Source organism: Pygocentrus nattereri, chromosome 8 (genome assembly GCF_015220715.1).
Source record: "Pygocentrus nattereri isolate fPygNat1 chromosome 8, fPygNat1.pri, whole genome shotgun sequence".
In the NCBI taxonomy this organism is placed as follows: domain Eukaryota; kingdom Metazoa; phylum Chordata; class Actinopteri; order Characiformes; family Serrasalmidae; genus Pygocentrus; species Pygocentrus nattereri.
This window is the reverse complement of record NC_051218.1, coordinates 1,090,181-1,112,377: the sequence shown is the minus strand read 5'-3', so window position 1 is coordinate 1,112,377 and position 22,197 is coordinate 1,090,181. Positions and strand designations below refer to the sequence as shown.

The 22,197-nt window shown below is 42.7% G+C and overlaps 1 protein-coding gene across 7 annotated transcripts in view; it reads left to right on the top strand.

The window, feature by feature from the left end:
• Positions 1-22,197, top strand: part of mical2b (microtubule associated monooxygenase, calponin and LIM domain containing 2b) — an 87,540-nt gene that overhangs the window by 46,151 nt on the left and 19,192 nt on the right. For 2 of the 7 annotated variants that reach the window (XM_037540321.1, XM_037540319.1), the window contains 11 exons: positions 410-532; positions 1,931-2,026; positions 3,207-3,311; positions 5,486-5,672; positions 6,708-6,772; positions 7,114-7,192; positions 15,620-15,752; positions 16,670-16,743; positions 17,278-17,343; positions 18,411-18,514; positions 18,854-19,652. In XM_037540321.1, coding sequence (XP_037396218.1) covers positions 410-532; positions 1,931-2,026; positions 3,207-3,311; positions 5,486-5,672; positions 6,708-6,772; positions 7,114-7,192; positions 15,620-15,752; positions 16,670-16,743; positions 17,278-17,343; positions 18,411-18,514; positions 18,854-19,652 — 1,831 coding nt within the window. Of the gene's footprint in view, positions 1-409; positions 533-1,930; positions 2,027-2,869; positions 3,182-3,206; positions 3,312-5,485; positions 5,673-6,707; positions 6,773-7,113; positions 7,193-8,823; positions 9,431-15,619; positions 15,753-16,669; positions 16,744-17,277; positions 17,344-18,410; positions 18,515-18,853; positions 19,653-22,197 lie in introns of those variants that run through there. The other 5 variants (XM_037540320.1, XM_037540322.1, XM_037540324.1 and 2 more) reach the window with 5 other exon arrangements.

Genomic DNA, 22,197 nt, shown 5'->3' with positions numbered 1-22,197 from the left:
ATCGCAGAGTGTGGTGGTACAGCCTGCTTTGATATACATCGTCAGATTGATGACTAACGTGGTGACTTTTGGTGTGGGGTCTGTGTGTGAACCAGCTTTCTTAACTTAGAAATGTATTTGGTCTTTGGTGAACGCACCGTCATGTTTTCTTTCATTTAAATGGTTTTTCAGAGCAACAGGTTGTGGGTTTAGTACTTTTCCTAACGGGTTTAAGTTAATTACTGCACCCTGATTCCATCACCTGCACAAACTCACTCTTTGGACACGTAGTGGCATGTTGGTGCATCCCAGTTTCAGCATGGGTACCTGATCACAGTGGAGCTCACATGCAGCAGCACGCTGTAGTTTTTCCGTCTCTTTTTCTGTTTCTTACTTTTGTCTCATTCTTCTACTTTACCTTCCTTCATAGGTAGATGGACCCTCTCCTGCTCCTGTTTCTCCGACTTCTAAACCTCTCTCGGTCCACTCTCTCCCCGCGTGCTCTGCCCTTTCCTGTCTGCTTTCTCCTCCTCCCCCACCTCAGCAAAAACAGGTAACAATAGCAGCCTCTCACTTTGTTCTTCTCCCTTACCTGTTATAGCGTAGTGACCACCTCCTTGTTTCTGTGCTCGTTGTCCATTTCATCAGCTGGACTTACAAAATTCAGCACTTTAAAGTGTTTCTTGTTTTCTGTTTTTAGCTTTTTACCTTTGTTCTTTAGTAGATAACAGTGAATCGCTCGGTGTCAGAAACCACATAAGCAAGTATTTTTTTGTTTATTGTTTAAAGTGTGTGTGTGTGTGTGTGTGTCTGTGTGTCTGTGTGTCTGTGTGTCTGTGTGTCTGTGTGTCTGTGTGTCTGTGTGTCTGTGTGTGTCTGTGTGTGTCTGTGTGTGTGTGTGTGTGTGTGTGTGTTGAAAAACTGAATTAACCTGAACAAGGGTAAAGTAACCTTCTTCCCCTGTCCATACTGCACTGAAAACAAGCCCAAAGTCTATTTTGAATTTGTTGTTTATATGACATGAAATAGGCCCATTTAACATGTATCCATGTAGCAGTAAGACTGCTGCTGATTGGCCTCTCATTCATTTACACTGGGGTTAGTTAGCAACAGCGTTCCTGGGCTACTCTTTGAACGAGTTATAACACAAGCCAGATAATCTGGACACAGGTCATTTACATACATGCGTCTTAAAGGCTCAGTGAGAAAACCAGCCTGTGAACACGTAAACATGAATTATATCTGCTTTTCGGATATAAAGCCACAAAAAGTTCATCGGTGGACCTGAGGGAGAAAACGTAGGATATGGGTTATTGACGACTCTGATTGGATGATCTAGGCTGCCGTTTGTGTGATATTAATCTGTGGGGTAAGTTTCCAGTACTTGTTAGCCACATTCTCCTGTGAGCATCTCCAACTGTACAGTGACGTTGTGTCTGCAGCAGTTTGAAAACATGTTTTGGCACTTCGTGTGTCTCTGAGGAGGCTCCCTCCCAGTTTAGTAGCATGGAGTGGCAGGGGAGAACGAGCCAGGGGGAGTAAACAGATGTACACCATCATGGTTTCAGATGTACACCATCACGTTAAAGCAGGGCTCTCGGCTCACTGTCTAAATAGCCTGTTTGAGTCGGGTGTGGACTTGGTCAGTCCTCCCTGCGCTGCTGACAGCCTCCCAAGCCATAGCCGTTGAAAGCTCAGTGGCCCATGTGTGGCCCTCCCTGTGAAATGGAGCTTGGTGTAATTACTGTGATGGTGATGATTACAGGAGTGCTCCGGTGCTTAACTGGGTGTGTATGTGGCCAAGCGAAGCTCTCTGGTTTATGTCCAGAGGGACTGCAGGTTGTTGCTGGAGCGCTGATGGCAGTCTTTAGCTCCAGTTAGTTGGTGAAATAGAATTAAATTAGTGGAAATAAAGCGTTTAAATCACAGGTTCTCTTCCTGTTAATTATAGTGTAACGGATGTTCTGAGTCACAGCAGAACGATCACCAAAGGCATGCAGATCGATCTGAAATCAAACGCATAGAGTGCCTTGATCCTTCCAAACAGGTATTTAATATTTGTATTAATATTTTAATATCAGTGATTCGGTTTGACTGTGCATGGTTTGTTTGCACAGCATGAGTACACAAATAGCTCGTTTGTCTTGCGTGTAAGACACATTTAGCTGTTTTAAAGTGGGTGCTCTTCTTTTTTTTGCCGTCGTGTTTCCTAAAATCGCTCCTTGTCGTTGTTAACTGACCTTACAGTGCAGACTGACCCTAGACTGTCCCATCGTTCCATGGGAACTTAATTTTCTGGCCTACTTTCTCAACACCAGATGTTTTTACAGGCATGCCACTCATTTTTCGGACACGCATGATTGTTTATTTTTAAAGAGTAAAGGAACTTGGAGAAGCACTTTTAAGGCTTTTGCGACATCATGAAGCTGTTTAGTTATTCACACCAGTACTTACTGATATGTTGCTGGTTTGTCTGTTGTGTAAAGTTTAGCACAGTGGCTCCTCCTGGACTGACTAGTGGCTGCGTGATCTGGACCAGATACTGATGGCATTTATTTTGTGAGAACTGGGCTGTTATTGATGCACCACGCAGTGTCAAAGGATGCACTGGTGAATCAATAATGGCCTGGATTTATTATTATGACCAAAAATACTTTTGTTATTATTTATTTGAGTTTATTTGAACAGTATTGCTGTGTTGCCTATTGCAGTATAAGGCCAAGATCTCCAACCACAGGGTTTCTCTCTACCAGCTGTATGATTACCAACGTACAGAAACTTGGTTTAGAGGACGTTTCATGCTTTATAGGTGCATTAGAAAGAGAAATGTTGAGTGTTTGTGTTTTAAGCATGGCTTTTTCCCCTTTTTCTCTCCCTGTGTCTGTGTCAGTCTCCATCCTTCTTGTTGTCATCTGCATTCTTCAAAATAAAGGAGTGTGAGTGTTTTAGTTGGTGCCGTAGAAGAGAACTTTTTTTTTTAAGAACCATGGATTGAAAGGTTCTTTCATGGAACTAAGTGTCTCTTCTATGGCATCACTCCAGAAGAACCCTTTTTGGCTCCTGTCTTTGGCCCTCATCTCTGCCCAATTCCATGCTTTCTTGTTGTCCATCGTGCCCTTTTAGTCTGTCTATCCGTTTCTTATTGTCCATTATCTACTCCCCACATTCCTGTCTTCCATTCTTTGTTTCTTTCTCCCTTTTCCATCCATCTCCCTGTGCTGGTTTAGAGGACAGTTGGAAAGGTTTCCTCTGCTATAGGTGTTAAAGCCGCCACTCTGGCCATCCTTTACGAAACCGATCACAGACCCAACAACCCAGTCGTCCTCTCGCTGGTAAGCAGCCCACATGGTAAGACCCCAGCTGCATGCAGGGAAGAAGCAGAGCTTTGTTAGTCTCTCACCCCAGTTCACAAAGGTCTTTAGGCCATATTTCAATGGTTTAATTGTATTTAACTTCGTATCATTTTATTTTTAGGTCATTTCTAAATATTTACTCCTGAAGCAACATCATGAGTTGTTTGTGGGTTTTTTTGTTGGTTGTTTTTTATTTATTTTGAGTAAGATTAGAAATGAGCAGATCAGAGGGACAGTGAAGGTGGAGCAGTTTGGAGATAAAGCCAGAGAGGCCAGGTTGAGATGGTTTGGACATGTGTTGAGGAGGAATAGTGGAGATATTGGGCAAAGAATGTTGGAGATGGAGCTGCCAGGTAGAAGGAGAAGAGGTAGACCTCAGAGAAGGTTTATGGATGTAGTGAAGATGGACATGGAGATGGTTGGTGTGACAGTAGAGGAGGCAGTGGATAGGGCAAGATGGAGGCAGATGATCCGCTGTGGAGACCCCTAAAGGGAGCAGCCGAAAGAAGATTTATTTATATTAGACGTATTTGCTTCGTCCACAAGTTAATTTCCCACTAACAGGAGAGCTGGGGTATAAGGTGGGATGGTATTGTTATGCAACTTCAGTGAAGTCATTTAATTTTTGTCCATAGACAGAAGCCAGAAGGTCCCAAGATGCTGGATCGGTAAAAGAGCTGAATTAGCTGGCTAATTTAGGAATATGAAGGAATTGTCAGCTGCTTGTACCGGCTGCTCTGCATGTTTCAGTGTTTAGTCAAAACAAGGAATAATTGTTGTTCCGACTGGTTTTCCATGATCTGGTTTTAGTCGTGTAACTGCTACACTTGTCTGGCTCGTGGTGGGGCAACACGAAAGGGAGACGACAAAAAGCAAAGGTATTACATTTGTTTTTAAAAGTTATTAAAGAGCTAGAAGTCGGCGAGCTCCAGGCATCACTGCAGATAGAGCCTTTATCCTCAGGTCTCTGCCAAAGCCAGCATTGAGGAAATCTGGTTGCAACTCCACCCTGCTGGGGTGGGGGAGGAGGGTGGGGGGGGGGCAAGACAGAACCAGGCAAAAGTAAAGACATGGAATAGAACCAGGTAAAAGTAAAGACATGGAATGGGACCAGGCGATAGTACAGACATGGAATGGGACCAGGCGATAGTACAGACATGGAATGGGACCAGGCGATAGTACAGACCTGGAATGGGACCAGGCGATAGTACAGACCTGGAATGGGACCAGGCGATAGTCCAGACATGGAATGGGACCAGGCGATAGTCCAGACATGGAATGGGACCAGGCGATAGTCCAGACATGGAATGGGACCAGGCGATAGTCCAGACATGGAATGGGACCAGGCAGGGCTGAGACAGTAATGCAGTATGTGTTAGAGTTGTCTTGGTTTTTGGTCTGGCAACTTAAATAGCTTATTCTCTTAACTACATTCTTTAAGTCCAAGTCAAGTGAGGACTTATTGTAATCCTCTACAGGGAACGCTTGTTTGGGTCTTTGCCTTGCTTTGGCCTGTAGAAACACTGCCTGCTGTGTCATTAATATGGCTAACATCTCACAATGTACAGCTTGAGAAACTCCTCATTTTTTGCTAAGCGGTGAAATGGATGTGGTGGATGTACTTTCGGTGCACAGTTCTGGGTTTAATTAAGATTAAGATTAGATTAAGAGACCCTTATTAGTCCCACAACGGGGAAACTTCACCTCCTCATTTAACCCATCTGTGAAGTGAAACACCACATACACTCTAGTGGGCACACTTGCCCAGCGGTGGGCAGCCCAATCCGCAGTGCCCGGGGAGCAGTTGGGGGTTAGGTGTCTTGCTCAAGGGCACCTCAGTCATGTGCTGTCGGCTCTGGGGATCGAACCGGCGACCTTCCGGTCACAAGGCTGGATCCCTAACCTCCAGCCCACGACTTGCTTCCTTTGTTTACACTCTGCATGTCACCTTCAATAAATGATTCATCCATTAATTCTAACTCATGTTGAACTGACACCTCCAACAGGTTTTTGAGTCAGTTTGCTTTGCAAATGGGGCACCATACCAATTTCCAGCTTAGTCTCTGCAAGCAGAAATGCCCTGTAGCCTGAAGCCTCCAGCCTGGTTTAACTCCGTTCCTCGTCTCCGTGCTCTGTTTGTGTGTCCCCGGCAGGCTAACGTACGGAGGGAGTTTGCTCCGGGCGTGGGCGGCAGTGACATCTGTCACTTCTGTAAGAAGCGTGTGTACGTGATGGAGCGACTGAGTGCAGAGGGCTACTTCTTCCACCGGGAGTGTTTCCGCTGTGATGTCTGCAACACCACCTTGAGACTGGGAGGACATGTGTTCGACTGTGACCAGAGTAAGCCACCTTCACGCCCAGTCTGTGCTCACCTCTAATTTGCTGCTGCTCTTAATGAGTTGAATCGTTTTAATTACGCTTTCTAATGTTGAGTGGAGTTATACTCACCGGCCACTTTATTAGGTACAGTCCAGTTGCTTGTTAACACAAATAGCTGATCAGCCAATCACACGGCCGCAGCTCACTGCATTGAGGCCTGTAGAGGTGGTCAAGACGACTTGCTGAAGTGCAGGCCGAGCATCAGAACGGGGAAGAAAGGGGATTTAAGGGGCTTTGAACGTGGCGTGGTTGTTGGTGCCAGACGGGCTGGTCTGAGTATTTCAGAAACTGCTGATCTGCTGGGATTTTCACGCTCAACCATCTGTAGGGTTCACAGGGAATCAGGGAACATAATTGTACCATGATCCATTGAAATGATATTTTCTGTGTTGTGTTAACTCCACACACCCCGTCTCGACTCCAGGCTTGTTCATTTTTTTAAATATTAGGTTATGAAAAGATGCAAATATGTATTTTTCACTGGGGAAAACATATTTAAGGTACACAGTTAGACCTTAAACCCACTGTTGTACCCTTGAAGGTAAATTTACATCATTTGTACCTTGATGAACAAAAAACTACCTGCACAGAACCTTTATTTCTAACTGTACAGCCTGGTTTACAAATTGCTGTAGTCAGAAGAAAATCTCATATCTAAAGTGGTAACTTTACAGGAGAAGGTAAGAACTTTACTTTTAATGACAGATTTTTTTTTCCAAATCATTTTGAGCCAATTCTTATGGTCCATTCATCACGAGAAGTACAAACAATGTAAAGAACAGGTATTTTCACATTATGCCAAAAACTGAGAGACGAGGTTTTCTCCCGATTCCAGTTTTTGACCCATTTCTCTTGGTTTGCCTTTTTCTTTCAGAGCTGCATGTCTGCATTTTGATCATTTGAAGTGTTTTTATCTGAGAGCGTCACTGAGTGCGTCTCGGTTATATTTCCCTGTATATTAAAGTGCATATGGTGTTGTTTGTTTTCTTTTTTCAGACAAGTTTTACTGCAAGCTTCACTTTTCGCAGCGAAAGGCCAGCCACAGGCATAGAAAGAAAGAGGTAATATAATATCCTCGCTCGCTCGCTCACTCGCTCACTCGCTCGCTCGCTCGCTCGCTCACTCACTCACTCACTCACTCACTCACTCACTCACTCACTCACACACTCACTCACTCACTCACTCTCTCTCTCTCTCTCTCTCTCTCTCTCTCTCTCTCACTCACTCACTCACTCACTCACTCACTCACTCACTCACTCACTCACTCACTCACTCACTCACTCACTCACTCACTCACTCACTCACTCACTCACTCACTCAGTACCCAAAGCTAGAGAATGTGATAACCTTTCAGGTGTTGCGTAGTTATTTTGAATTCTCTCTTCTTTCCTCTTCATTGCAGATCCATGGAGGCGGCGTGTCTTCAGTTGATGGTAGTGATGGTTACTCAGCCACTGGCAGCCTCCGCAGCCAGCCTTCAGGTACCCTGAGTTCCCTCCTTAGGAAAAGCCTGCAGTGGCCACTGCACGTGGGCCGCAGTCTGACTGGTACGCCCCGCTGGCTAGCCCGCCGGATGCATGGGGCGGCCCAGGCTGTAGGGGTACACCTCAGAGAGCGGCAGGAGGACTATGCCTTCTTTTATGAGCTTCTGAGCCTGGGAGTTCCTCTGCTCTTTATGCTGCAGGAGATAGCATGGCAAATGGGCCTTGAGGGAAGCACTCAGATAATAGCATAGCGTAACGTTCGCTTGGCTCTAGCTAGGCCTCTGGGTGACTGTAGTCTTCAGAAGCCGTCTGCTGCCCTCTGTACCCATGAGGTGTTTAGAGGTTGACTTGGGGTCATCTTTAACCCTGTAGTCTTGGCCTGAAATCTGCTTATTAATCAGCCATTGATTAATTAAGGCTAAACTTGTAAAGAATGTACTTGTGTTTTTAATGATTGGGTTGCAGACTATAAATTATACTCCAAATTTGAGTGTATTAACCTTTTGAGAGATCCGAATTGGATTCTGTTCTTGATTTGTCATCAATTTTAATCAACTAGGGCAGCGTTTTCTTTTTTTTTACACCCAGTTTTGGTTCTTCAGTACCACCATTTTGGACTTTTCCTGCTCTAATACCCATTTAAATCCCATTAAGTTCTTGTTGGTGAGCTCATCTGTTGAGTGAGGGTACAGTACTGGCCTTGTGGGGCCAGGCATGATCTCGAAATGAGAATACACGTCTAGGGACAACTCGTTCAACACGTGGTACTGGACTGCAGCAAAATTCTCTAAAACCTACCTGAAAAATCATCCGTGCTCTTGTAATGTCCAGAGTACAGGTAGTAGGACACGCTGTGATTGGCTAATGAAATGTGTTTATTCTACATTACATCCATGGGTTAATGCTGGGGTTGTTGTCCATTCTCCAAATGTTGATGACCACAACATTTGCCCCCTTCTTTGAGCTCCGCCTTCACGAGGCGCCAGATTGAATTTAAGAATTTCACTTTCAGCGTGTCTCTAACTTTAATAAGTCTACGTCCCGACCTTCATTTAGCCCAGGATCTCTCATGGTTGTCCCAAGACGTTCCCGTTATGAGACTAGGAAAGTGTTGAAATGGGCAGAGCAAGGCCAGGCCTGGGGAACCCTTGTTCTACAGGGTTTAAGAGCTCTGCCTTTGTGTATTATGTTCCCGTGTCTGAAAATGAAGTGACCAAAAACCAGTCAGTTGAAAGCACTTTACTGCGAGAGGCTGGGATGACCAAAGCTGAACTGCATGGTCAGCTTTGGACTGAAAACCCTGCTATTTTTCAGGCTCTGACTTGCATTTTTCCTCACCGTGTTGTGCGCAATGGAAATGCCAAACAGTATTGCTTTTCTCCTTTTAAATGCTTTACAAAGACTGACAACAGAAAGATTTAAAAGCTGTCGGTTTTTAAGAATTTTAACAGCATTTCTCGTTTTCTATGGCAGTTGCAAGCACTGTATTTTACTGAATGTAATCATAGACTTTCCTTCGTTTGTATTCCTAAGTGCTGTGTAGACATGAGGGTCTCCAACTAAAATCCCTTCCTCAATTTCTCTTCATTCTTCATTCTTTTCCACCTCATACATTGGTCTGTTTCAAGTTTCCAATGCTCCAACCCCTGACTGACAGAATGGTGGCATCAGGAAGATGATTGGCCTGCATGAGTCAGGTGATCAGGGTGTTGTATTCTGCTTTGCACTTGTTTTGCTGCCTCTTCTGCTTCTTATAACCACATATTAACCACCTGTTTTGAGAATGTGGCGCTGGGTCTTCTGTATGTACGTTTTAAAGGCGTTTTGTCGTGTCACTGTGCCTGATTGAGACGCACAAATGTATCAGCTCGTCCCCAAAGCTAACTCTCTAACAGACGTGCCGAGCACTAGTGCTTTCCAGCATCTAGGCCTGCTTGTGAAACCGCTGAATGCCTTTATGGCCTGCTCTTTTTCTGCTGTCCTTATTTCATGAGGCGTAACCCCCAACCTTTCCCACTCTTCTTCCTCCTTGTATGTCCTTATGTCGCTTTCTTGCAGAAGCTGCTTTACTATCCAAATCCCACTCCACACCTCTGCCTTGTTCTGAGGTCGCCACTTAACGGAAGATCTTAGTTTTGCACAGTTTTTTCAAACGTCCTTTATTTAAAAATGAGTGTTTTGTACATTTTAGCACTATTTATAATTCCCCTGAACGCCTGTATATTTCACAGCAAGAGACAAATGTTGTTGTTTTTTTTTTCTTTATAATATTATAATTTAAAGCTTGTAACTATTAAATAAATTGATTTTCAACTCAGTTTCCGTTTCTGCCTTTTGTTTACCAATAAGCTGCCAAAGTTTGGGCAACCCCAGTCAAATGACATTGACATGTCTGCACGTTTTAATGCACAATTGTTGTTTGTTCCAAATTTAACATATTGTGGGGGAAAAATAAAATGTTATAGCATATTTTGGATTTTATATTTTTTCCAGTCTGTTAAGCTCAGGACAAAACATTTTATCAGGGGTGTTCGGACTTTTGCGTACGACTGTTTATATACCATGCTGTAATAACAAGCAACTGTATTCAGACCATTTGGGTCATCCAAGTTTGCCATTCTAGTCGTTCTGACACTTGAAGGAAAATAATAATGTGAAGGGATCGTGAGGCAAAAAAGCTCTCTGCTCTTTTTGCACCTGCACAACACAAGCTGGCCTTACGAAGAGTAACCCGCTGCCATTTACACCCACTCCACACATTCACACGTGTGCCTCTTTCCTTTCCCTTCTAATACGTTAACTGCACTTTCTTCACAAACACCATGAAGTGTTTTCAGTTTCAGGGGCTAAACTTTTCACATTTTGGAACTTGTTTCCCGATTTAAGGCCCTTTGCGTGCATTCAGTCCAAACAGTACATACATTAGACCCACTGCAAACTCGACCCGGCAGCTTCTCTTTGGGGACAGGTTTCTCTTTTGGGTCTTTTCTGTCCTCTGTTCTTTTCTTTGACTGCAGTGTAAGAAAGAAACTTTGTGTGGGTTTTTTTTCCTTTCAGAACAAATGAGTCACTTTTCATGTCCATGCATTGAGTCTTAAAGTTAATTATGACTCGACGCGACTCTTCGCCTGTCTTGAACGGCGGTGTTAAGTCCTAATATAAGCAAAACTTTGCATTCACTCCTATTAACTGCTGTCATTTTGTTTACTTATACTGTGTAGATTCAAATGCTATTAGGTGGATATAAAAGTCTTGCGATATTTTGTCTTAGTAGAATAACATTTTACATTAAGGGTTGCAAATTAATTGATAATGATCTAAGGCTAATGATCAATTAAATACTCATTATGTATGTATAAATTAACTTTTCATTTAGCATTAGTTGCTGATTGAGTACTTAGTAGTTGAGTACACTTAACTGAGTTTAGTTTGTTCTTAGTTCACCACTATTCATTAACTGTGTACTAAGCTGATTATTGCACTGATGATGAACTGGAAAGTGTGTTTACTCCTGTAAATAAGTAACATGAGAACTAACAAGTTTAATTTAATGTACAACCCCAATTCCAGTGAAGTTGGGACGTTGTGTAAAACATAAATAAAAACAGAATACGATGATTTTCAAATCCTTTTCAACCGATATTCAATTGAATCCACTACAAAGACGAGATATTTAATGTTCAAACAGATAAACTTTGTTTTTTGCAAATATTCACTCATTTTGAATTTGATGCCTGCAACACGTTCCAGAGAAGTTGGGACAGGGGCAACAAAAGACTGGGAAAGTTGAGGAATGCTCAAAAAACACCTGTTTGGAACATTCCACAGGTGAACAGGTTAATTGGAAACAGGTGAGTGTCATGATTGGGTATAAAGGGAGCGTCCCTGAAAGGCTCAGTCGTTCACAAGCAGGGACGGGCGAGGTTCACCACTTAGTGAACAACTGCGTGAGAAAATAGTCCAACAGTTTAAGAACAACGTTTCTCAACGTGCAACTGCAGGAATTTAGGGATTTCATCATCTACAGTCCATAATATCATCAAAAGATCCAGAGAATCTGGAGAAATCTCTGCAGGTAAGCGGCAAGACAGAAAACCAACACTGAACGCCCGTGACCTTCGACCCCTCAGGGGGCACTGCATTAAAAACCCACATCATTCTGTAACGGATATTCCCACATGGGCTCAGGAACACTTCGGAAAACCACTGTCAGTGAACTCAGTTCGTCGCTCCGTCTACAAGTGCAGGTTAAAACTCTGCCATGCAAAGCAAAAGCCACATATCAACACCACCCAGAAACGCCGCCGGCTTCTCTGGGCCGAGCTCATCTGAGATGGACTGACGCAGAGTGGAAAAGTGTCCTGTGGTCTGACGCGTCCACATTTCACACTGTTTCTGGAAATCATGGACGTCGTGTCCTCCAGGCCAAAGAGGAAAAGGACTGTCCGGATTGTTTTCAGCGCAAAGTTCAAAAGCCAGCATCTCTGATGGTGTGGGGGGGGGTGTTAGTGCCCATGGCAGGGGTAACTGGCACATCTGTGAAGGCCCATTAATGCTGAAAGGTACATACAGGTTTTGGAGCAACATCTGCTGCCATCCAAGCAGCGTCTTTTTCAGGGACGTCCTGCTTATTTCAGCAAGACGATGCTGAGCCACATTCTGCACGTGTTACAACAGCGTGGCTTCGTAGTAAAAGAGTGCGGGTACTAGACTGACCTGCCTGCAGTCCAGACCGTCTCCCATTGAAAATGTGTGGCGCATTATGAAGCTCAAAATACGACAGCGGAGCCCCCCGGACTGCTGAGCAGCTGAAGCTGGACATCAAGCAGGAATGGGAAAGAATTCCACCTACAAAGCTTCAACAATCAGTGTCCTCAGTTCCCAAACGCTTATTGAGTGTTAAAGGAAAGGTGATGTAACACAGTGGGAAACACGCCCCTGTCCCAACTTCTCTGGAACGCTTTGCAGGCATCAAATTCAAAATGAGTGAATATTTGCAAAAAACAATAAAGTTTATCCGTTTGAACATTAAATATCTCGTCTTTGTAGTGGATTCAATTGAATAGAGGTTGAAAAGTATTTGCAAATCATCGTATTCTGTTTTTATCTATTTTATTTATGAATTCATGAATAAGATGTGACCAGAAACTGGCTAACCAACTTTATACTTACACATCTGATCCAATGACGGATTGTTTTAAGGATTCAAGACTGGATTCCTATGGTATCATCCCAAAATAGACCCTTCTGGCATCTCCGAGTTTAAGAAAGAAAGATGTGACAGCTACTGTCCATATCATGCATATATATTTCATTCCTGTTCTTTTAAAGGCGGCTGTCTACATTTGGCTTTGAATTAGCAGCTTGTGTTTTAGGCCTAACCGGTACGTCCACTTAAGTTACCTCTGTGATTCACAGTGGTGTGTGTGTGTGTGTGTGTGTGTGTGTGTGGGCCACCCTCAATGAAGGGAACCACTTTACTTAGAGGGACACAAAAAGCAGTAATTAATGGATCAGTAACATGAAGTAAGGAGCAATTAATAGAGAAAATATGCAGCTCTGAGGACGGACAACCAGCTGAATATGCGGAGGTGAAGCATAAAGTGTCCAGTAAAGACCAAACAGTTCCATATACGACTGCAGAGTGGAGGCAAATGTAACCGATTTAAAAGATAACTAACAGGATTAACTAGTATTCATATTCGTTATTTCTCCTGTTACTTATTTACATGAGTAAACACACTTTCTTCCACGTCAGTTCTTCAGCAGTTAATGAGTAATTAAGCTACGAACTAAGAAGTGAACTTAGGTACTAAGTACTCAATTGGTATCTAATGCTGAGTAATTAATGTAGAAATAATAAATAATTACTTATTAGCATATAATTAATAATTAGTTGGTTAATATTGATGTAAAATGTTACCAAATAGCTTTATACATGCCACAAAATAGTTTTTTTTATATTACTGAAAACACTGATTCCACACTTTTGAATGGCTGTTCCAGATGTGAATATTACTGTATTTGAAGTAATTCCAGTAATTACCATTTAGTGTTTATATTTATATAGTTGGTGAATTCGTAGGTTGTTAGAAGTAATTGTAACATGTGCTTTTTGTATTTATATTAAAATGAATATTAAGTACTTCAAATTGATAGATAACGCTCAAAAAGTGGGCGTGTCAGACTGGGTTCCTTGCAGCCCGCAGCTCTACAGAGATTAGAGTTTTCCCCTGAACTAATCTGATTATCTGAAGTACGTTTAAAGAGGATGAACACTAAAGTCTACAGTGCTGTGAGCTGGAAGAACCCAGTTTGACCGCTCTGCTCTAAAGTGGTCCTGGTGTTTCTGGTAGTGTCCACTCAGTCTAGACCTGATGTTTTAATCCATTTCTCAGGTTCTGCCTAGAGCAACACCTGGTCATTCACATTGACTCTGAGGGCAAGACAACCAAGTCTTTTAGTTTTCATATCCTGGGATAATCTGCACTTTAACTTCATAATATCGCTGCTCATGATTGGGTATCAGCCCGATATCATGCTCTTTTACTCATACTCATAAAAATGCACTGATACTGATCCAATACCATGTGACGTAAGTAGAGTACAAGGTGGCAGTGAATGAGGGTCTGCCGTCACGGAGAAGTCTTACTGACTCTGAGGCAGACCTCACTGGTTACTTTAAACATTGTACCCTGGCGTATTGTTGCCAGGCATGCACTTTTTGATTATGCCCATTTTTAAGCACATGCAACCACAACCCGATGCTGGAGGAGACATGTAGGCTAACAAGGCAAGGCAAGGTTATTTATATAGCACATTTCATACACTGCTGTCATTCGAAGCAGCTTCACAAATGAGAAAATTCAGAGTAGTTTAAAAAAGTAAAGGAGAATAGAAAAAAAATATAATTAAAACGATAGATTTAAAAGAGAAAATTACGTTTTAAAAATTTCTTAGAAATTAAATTAGGATGGATAAAAAAAAATCAACAAATGAATAAATCAACACCGTGTTTTACGCTGCACTGAAAGCTGCGATGATACGATGAAAAAATTTGCTATCAAAGTCCATATACACCCGTTTTACTCGGTTTGACTGAATAGAGTTGTGAAGTACACTTACCGGGGAGGGTTGGTGCTTCCAACGCATTCCTTATCATTACCAAGACAATAGGCTGACGTCGCTTCTCACTCGCCAGCTTCTTGCTTGAATTTTCCCGTTCCACCTTAAACGGTGCAGCAGTTGCATTCTGGTGCATTTAAGGTGGAACAGGAAGGTTCGAACAAGAAGCTGGCGAATGAGAAGCGACTTCACAGCAAAGTGTGTTTTTGCTTTTTTTTTGCCAATAATAGGACATACTGAGACATACACTCACTGGCCACTTTATTAGGTCCACCTTGCTAGTAAAAGGCTGGCCCCCCTTTTTCCTTCAGAACTGCTTTAATTCTTCGTGTCAGACTTTCAACAAGGTGTTGGAAACGTTCCTCAGAGATTCTGGTTGGTTATTTGAGTTCCTGTTGTCTTTCTATCATCTGGAACCAGTCTGCCCGTTCTCCTCTGACCTCTCACATCAACAAGGCATTTTCGTCCACACAACTGACCGCTCACTGGACATTTCCTCTTTTCCGGACCGTTCTCTGTAAACCCTAGAGATGGTTGTGTGTGAAAATCCCAGCAGATCAGCAGTTTCTGAAATACTCAGACCAGCCCGTCTGGCACCAACAACCACGCCACGTTCAAAGCCCCTTAAATCCCCTTTCTCCCCCGTTCTGATGCTCGGCCTGCACTTCAGCAGCCTAAATGCATTGCGGCCATGTGATTGGCTGATTTGTGTTAATAGGTGTACCTAATAAAGTGGCCAGTGAGTGTATAAATTATTGATAGTGTTTTTTAACTGTCTTTGTAAAATGGGCTGTAGAGACCGTTATCCTACCATGCACATCACCACCTGGTTATCTTGACGTCCGCTTATCACACAGGTGTTGTTTTATGTAACACCATTTCATATTTACAGGTGCATTTTTCTTTTCTTTTTTTTTCTTGAACAGCCAGTTTTGTGACCGTTCCTTTAAGACTGGTTTATGTAAATGAGGTCTGTTCTGGTTGATTGTTCTGCACTGTCCTGTAATCAGGCTATAACTCCAGAGTGGACGTGCAAGGCTGAACTGCTGTAGGTTGGAAAGATGGATATGTAAATGTCATTTTTCGTTGCCTTCACACTGGAAAAACTCAGTTTTCCTTTCATTTTGCTCTCTATGGTGATTTGTTGTAAAACTAAAACAAGAGACTCCTTACAGTGTCCAACTACATTAGCACCAGGTATAAGAACCAAAAAACTGCAGACAGGACAGAGTAGCTCATCACTAAGGTCAGCTTGGTTGAATTCTCAGTTGTAGTGGTCATGTATTTTTGTGTGTGTAGACACTTTAGGAGTCAGATCATCGACTGCGAGACAGTACGGCCGGGTCCAGAACGGTCCGCTGGATCCCAGCGTGGTGACGGAGAGTCCATCTGAGGAGCGGCTTTCAAATCCTCCAGAGCTCATTAGCACCAGGTTCGTCTCCAGCTCCGTCTGTGCTCCAGCTTCGTGCTCTCTAAGGCTGAAGCCCAAATGAATCCAAGTACAGTCCTATTCTACTATACACTTGTCCCATCCTATACGCCATACACTACCTGCTCCTGCTTTAGACTTACAGGCCGTGAGTCTGAGGGCCTTTGGTCTTATGGCCCGGTCGTGCACTCTATTTCAGATAGGAAGTCGATTCAGCCACTGAGCAGTGTTCCTCAGTGCCAGGCTAAGAGAGTGTAGAGTGTGTACACCTTGCCAGTAAAAGGCTGGACCCCTCATTGAACTGTCCAGGACACTGGCTTAGGCTGTGGATGCTCAAGTGAATCTGCCAAGGGCTCCATCATTATAAACGGTTGTCACGGCTCTGTAACCAAACACCAGATTTCACTAACCAGCTTCCTGCTGTGTTAAGGAGCTGAAGTCATTAGGGACAGCAGGTACAGAGCTGAAACAGATACACACTAGAGCCCTCACTGACTACCAGAGGCTAAACCAACACCTGTTTGATTGGACTTTTAACCTTTTGACAAGGTCTTTAAAGATATTCCAGTGTTTCTTTTTCTGCAAAGTCAGCGTTTTATATACTGCTGCATCTATATCAGCGTTAATTACAACTGACCGTATCAGCCTGTTTCCCTGTACTTGCAAGAAAATGTGTGAGATTACTGAGCGTGAATTCAAAACTTGGTGTTAGGATGGGACACGCATCCTAAAATTGTTTTTCATTTTTATTTATTTAGTTATTTATTTTTAAATCTTCCCCCAAGATTTTCTTGGGTCAGCGCACAATCCTACAATTTACCACATATCACACCTACCATGAAATATCGCTCATAACCATGTTCTGAAAGAATTCTGCAACTGCCCATTGGCTATTATAAATATGTCTTGCTGTCCAACAGAGTGACGGACTCATCTGTCCAGGACACTCCTACAGAGTCTGAGCCTCTCGGGCCGAACTCTCCGCAGCTCAAAGGTAAGCGCCCACTTTCTCTCTCTCTCACACACACACACACACACACACACACACACACACACACACACACACACACACACACACACACACTGAACTTCTCATTCTCGCCGTATTTCTTAAGATTCAGTGCTCTCTCCCTCCCTCTCTGTCCGTCTGTTTGTCTTGTGTGTGTGTAAGTGGGAGTGGTGGGCTAAGGCTGGCGCTTCAGTCTGGCTGTGTTTGTTTTGGTTGGAAGGCTGCTGGTCTGAACATTTTGTTCAGAGTCAGACGTGCAGTCGGTCACACAGCAGCTGTTGAACTGCTGAACGCAAGCAAGCAAGCAAGCATGAACACCAGGCTCATATTCAGGCACTGCTTATTTCTGCAGTGTTGAAAATGTACCGTGTGGAGACCGCCTCATCGTACTGAGCTGAGTCTCGAATCGTATAGTTACGTCCCTGTTAGACGTTCTCGGTCATCGTTAAGCCGCTCATACAGTGAGTCGGTCAGTGACCGCAGTGCCGAGCTGATGTGTGATTTGTGTGTTGTGTACAGTTGAGCGCTCCTTCACCAAAGGAGGAATCACCACCAGGAACAACTGGAAAAAGAAGTTCAGAGCCAGTAAGGACTCCCCCCATCTCTCTCTCTCTCTCTCTCTCTCTCTCTCTCTCTCTCTCTCTCTCTCTCTCTCTCTCTCTCTCTCTCTCTCTCTCTCTCTCTCTCTCTTTCTTTCTTTCTTTCTTTCTTTCTTTCTTTCTTTCTTTCTTTCTTTCTTTCTTTCTTTCTTTCTTTCTTTCTTTCTTTCTCTCTCTCTCTCTCTCTCTCTCTCTCTCTCTCTCTCTCTCTCTCTCTCTCTCTCTCTCTCTCTCTCTCTCTCTCTCTCTCTCTCTCTCTCTCTCTCTCTCTCTCTCTCTCTCTCTCTCTCTCTAAATTCCTATAAAATCAGGATTTATAATGGACTTCAGTCCTGTTGTCGACCTGCAGGGCTGTATCTCATGTGCATTCATGCTTTCATTATAATCCTAATAGGATTCAAATCCATCAAGTCACACGCATCTATTTATAGAAGTTAATGCAGCTTTGAGTCACACCTGACCAAACGTCATTATCACAAATCCCACACACGTTTTAATGCACATGTGCACTTCGTGACAAACTGAAGTTCTGTTCTTAAACAGGAGAAAAGCCGAGGGGGGGCGGTGGGGGGGGGGGTGGGTACACTAGGCCCTTGACAGCACCGAATGTGCGTGTGTTAGTTAGACTGTAATAAAAACTAAATTAAGAGATGCTTTCATGATGGCCATTTAGCTCTTACTGCATATTAGTCTTTGAAAGTTTTGGATGTTGTTTTAAAGTAGACTGCAAGTACTCATCACTGTTCACTAGAGGGTGCTGATGATCTGTGCTTTACAAAAATGGTCATGATTACATTGATTATAAATCAGTCTTTAGCAGTGTATTGTAGTGCAAGTGTGCTGTGACACCGTGCCGGTCCATCCAGACTATATCATGTACAACTGATATGCGAAGGCTGGCAACATCGCATGCACTAGTGCCTTGTTTAAACTACCGCTTTGATTATATTTGAGTACCATGCTATGTCTCATATGAAAGAATGAGTCTATTGAGCTTTTGTTGTGGGTTTTAGACAAGAAATCCAGTTTTGAATGATCTTTCCTGTCTGCCAGAACTGATCTGGATAAAGACCCCCGACCGCAGCCGAGTAGCAGGAGGAGACGACGCGCTCATAGAAGAAGATGGAGATTCTGACTTTGAGGAGATACATGTACCTGTATGACAGTCAAAATGCTACTCAAATTATTCACACTAACAAGAGTAATTGATATTTTTACTGATGTAGAGGATTTTTAAGGAAAGGGAAAATGCTGATATGTTTTAAACAACACTGTGTAATGTGTTGTGACCTAATAATGATGGAATAATTCATAAGAAGTCTTAAGAATAAGTCAGAATAATAAAGGGTTTTATAAGGGTTAATATTATCCCTTACCCCACCCTCCCAGAATATTAAAAATGTAAACATAAAAAAAAACAATTAAACAAACAACATCTGCTTTTATTATTCTGAAACTGTGTTTTGTCCTTTTTTCTGTGTCCACAAAACCCACAGGATCCTCCTGCAAAGCCTGCATCGGAGACTGCAGACCCACACTGCCCCCTACAGGACAAGGAGGAGCAGCCAGCTCCTGTTGAAATACCCCACTATCGCACCCATGGAATTTCAGCCTCACCAAAACCCAGCACCTCGTCCACAGAGCCTCAGACAGTCGCCCCAGACAAGCAAAACGCTCTTATTCCTAAGAAGAAGCTCAGTCTCTCCTCATCTGAGAAGGAAAAGCTGCTGGATTGGGATCTGATGACTCCTGAAAAGTTCTCAGAAGCTGCTGAAGCCACAGACAGATCAGAAAAGGAGGTCCAGAGCAGCCCTGAGAACCAAACCAAACCTCAGAAAGCTCCTGACCACAGTCCTCCACTCTCAGGTTTCCAGCTGTGGGCCAGTGCCCTGAGGAAGTCCTTCTCCAGCTCAGGAAACAACACCAAAGTCATCAGGAGGAACCGGCCACCCAGAGCCAGGCCGCTGTCTGAGGGCTCTTTCAGCTTGAGTTCAGTATTTGGAGCTTCCACCCAGATCCACGAGGAGGACGAAGAGAGAGCGCGCTCCAGAGGAGATATGGATGGAAGCCAGCCCTGTTCAAAGAGTAGGAGCGAGATTACAGCCATGTTGGAGGAGGTGACCCTCAGCACCAAGCCACCAGGGGGCTCCAAAGACGACATGGCCTCACTGCCGCCCAGAAAGCTGAACTTTTTCTCCTCTCTCCGGGTGAAGAGGACTGAGGGAGTGGGCAGAAGCCGGACAGACAGCCAGACGAAAGACATCTGGGCCATCCTCTCCAAATTTCGTAACAAAGGTGTGAGCAGGAGGAAATTCTCACTTGCTGGTCTACTGAGGGGTGGCTCTGCATCCTGGTCCTGGCACACAGCTGTCCTGCATACTTTCAGTTTTCCTTCGTAAAAGTAATCACTTAATTAACAAGCCATTCCTGATGTGTGAGAGCAGGGCGGGCGATTAATATAGCATCATAATACTTCAGGACATTTTCATGATGCACAATATACATCACAATATTTAGTTTTGGAGGTTTAAATAGTTGGATCTAAAAAATATATAGTTCCAAATTTAAAAAAATACTACCAAAACTATCAAAAACTGTCCAAACAATACCACTAAAAACTGTCCAAACAATACCACTAAAAACTGTCCAAACAATACCACCAAAAACTGTCCAAACAATACCATCAAAAACTGTCCAAACAATACCATCAAGAACTGTCCAATAATACCACCAAAAACTGTCCAAACAATACCATCAAAAACTGTCCAAACAATACCATCAAAAACTGTCCAAACAATACCACCAAAAACTGTCCAAACAATACCATCAAAAACTGTCCAAACAATACCATCAAAAACTGTCCAAACAATACCACCAAAAACTGTCCAAACAATACCACCAAAAACTGTCTAAACAATACCACCAAAAACTGTCTAAACAATACCACCAAAAACTGTCAAATAATACCATCAAAAACTGTCCAAACAATACCATCAAACACTGTCCAAACAATACCATCAATCACTGTCCAAACAATACCACCAAAAACTGTCCAAACAATACCATCAAACACTGTCCAAACAATACCACCAAAAACTGTCCAAACAATACCATCAAACACTGTCCAAACAATACCACCAAAAACTGTCCAAACAATACCACCAAAAACTGTCCAAACAATACCATCAAACACTGTCCAAACAATACCACCAAAAACTGTCCAAACAATACCACCAGAAACTGTCCAAACAATACCATCAAACACTGTCCAAACAATACCACCAAAAACTGTCCAAACAATACCACCAAAAACTGTCCAAACAATACCACCAAGAACTGTCCAAACAATACCACCAAAAACTGTCCAAACAATACCATCAATCACTGTCCAAACAATACCACCAAAAACTGTCCAAACAATACCATCAAACACTGTCCAAACAATACCACCAAAAACTGTCCAAACAATACCACCAAAAACTGTCCAAACAATACCACCAATCACTGTCCAAACAATACCACCAAAAACTGTCCAAACAATACCATCAAACACTGTCCAAACAATACCATCAATCACTGTCCAAACAATACCACCAAAAACTGTCCAAACAATACCATCAAACACTGTCCAAACAATACCATCAATCACTGTCCAAACAATACCACCAAAAACTGTCCAAACAATACCATCAAACACTGTCCAAACAATACCATCAATCACTGTCCAAACAATACCACCAAAAACTGTCCAAACAATACCATCAAACACTGTCCAAACAATACCACCAAAAACTGTCCAAACAATACCACCAAAAACTGTCCAAACAATACCACCAAAAACTGTCCAAACAATACCATCAATCACTGTCCAAACAATACCACCAAAAACTGTCCAAACAATACCATCAAAAACTGTCCAAACAATACCACCAAAAACTGTCAAATAATACCATCAAAAACTGTCCAAACAATACCACCAAAAACTGTCCAAACAATACCATCAAAAACTGTCCAAACAATACCACCAAAAACTGTCCAAACAATACCACCAAAAACTGTCCAAACAATACCACCAAAAACTGTCCAAACAATACCATCAAGAACTGTCCAAACAATACCATCAAGAACTGTCCAAACAATACCACCAAAAACTGTCCAAACAATACCACCAAAAACTGTCCAAACAATACCATCAAAAACTGTCCAAACAATACCACCAAAAACTGTCCAAACAATACCACCAAAAACTGTCCAAACAATACCACCAAAAACTGTCCAAACAATACCATCAAAAACTGTCCAAACAATACCACCAAAAACTGTCCAAACAATACCACCAAAAACTGTCCAAACAATACCATCAAGAACTGTCCAAACAATACCACCAAAAACTGTCCAAACAATACCACCAAAAACTGTCCAAACAATACCATCAATCACTGTCCAAACAATACCACCAAAAACTGTCCAAACAATACCATCAAAAACTGTCTAAACAATACCACCAAAAACTGTCTAAACAATACCACCAAAAACTGTCAAATAATACCACCAAAACTGTCCAAACAATACCATCAAAAACTGTCCAAACAATACCATCAAGAACTGTCCAAACAATACCACCAAAAACTGTCCAAACAATACCATCAAACACTGTCCAAACAATACCATCAAACACTGTCCAAACAATACCATCAAAAACTGTCCAAACAATACCATCAAGAACTGTCCAAACAATACCACCAAAAACTGTCCAAACAATACCACCAAAAACTGTCCAAACAATACCATCAAACACTGTCCAAACAATACCATCAAAAACTGTCCAAACAATACCACC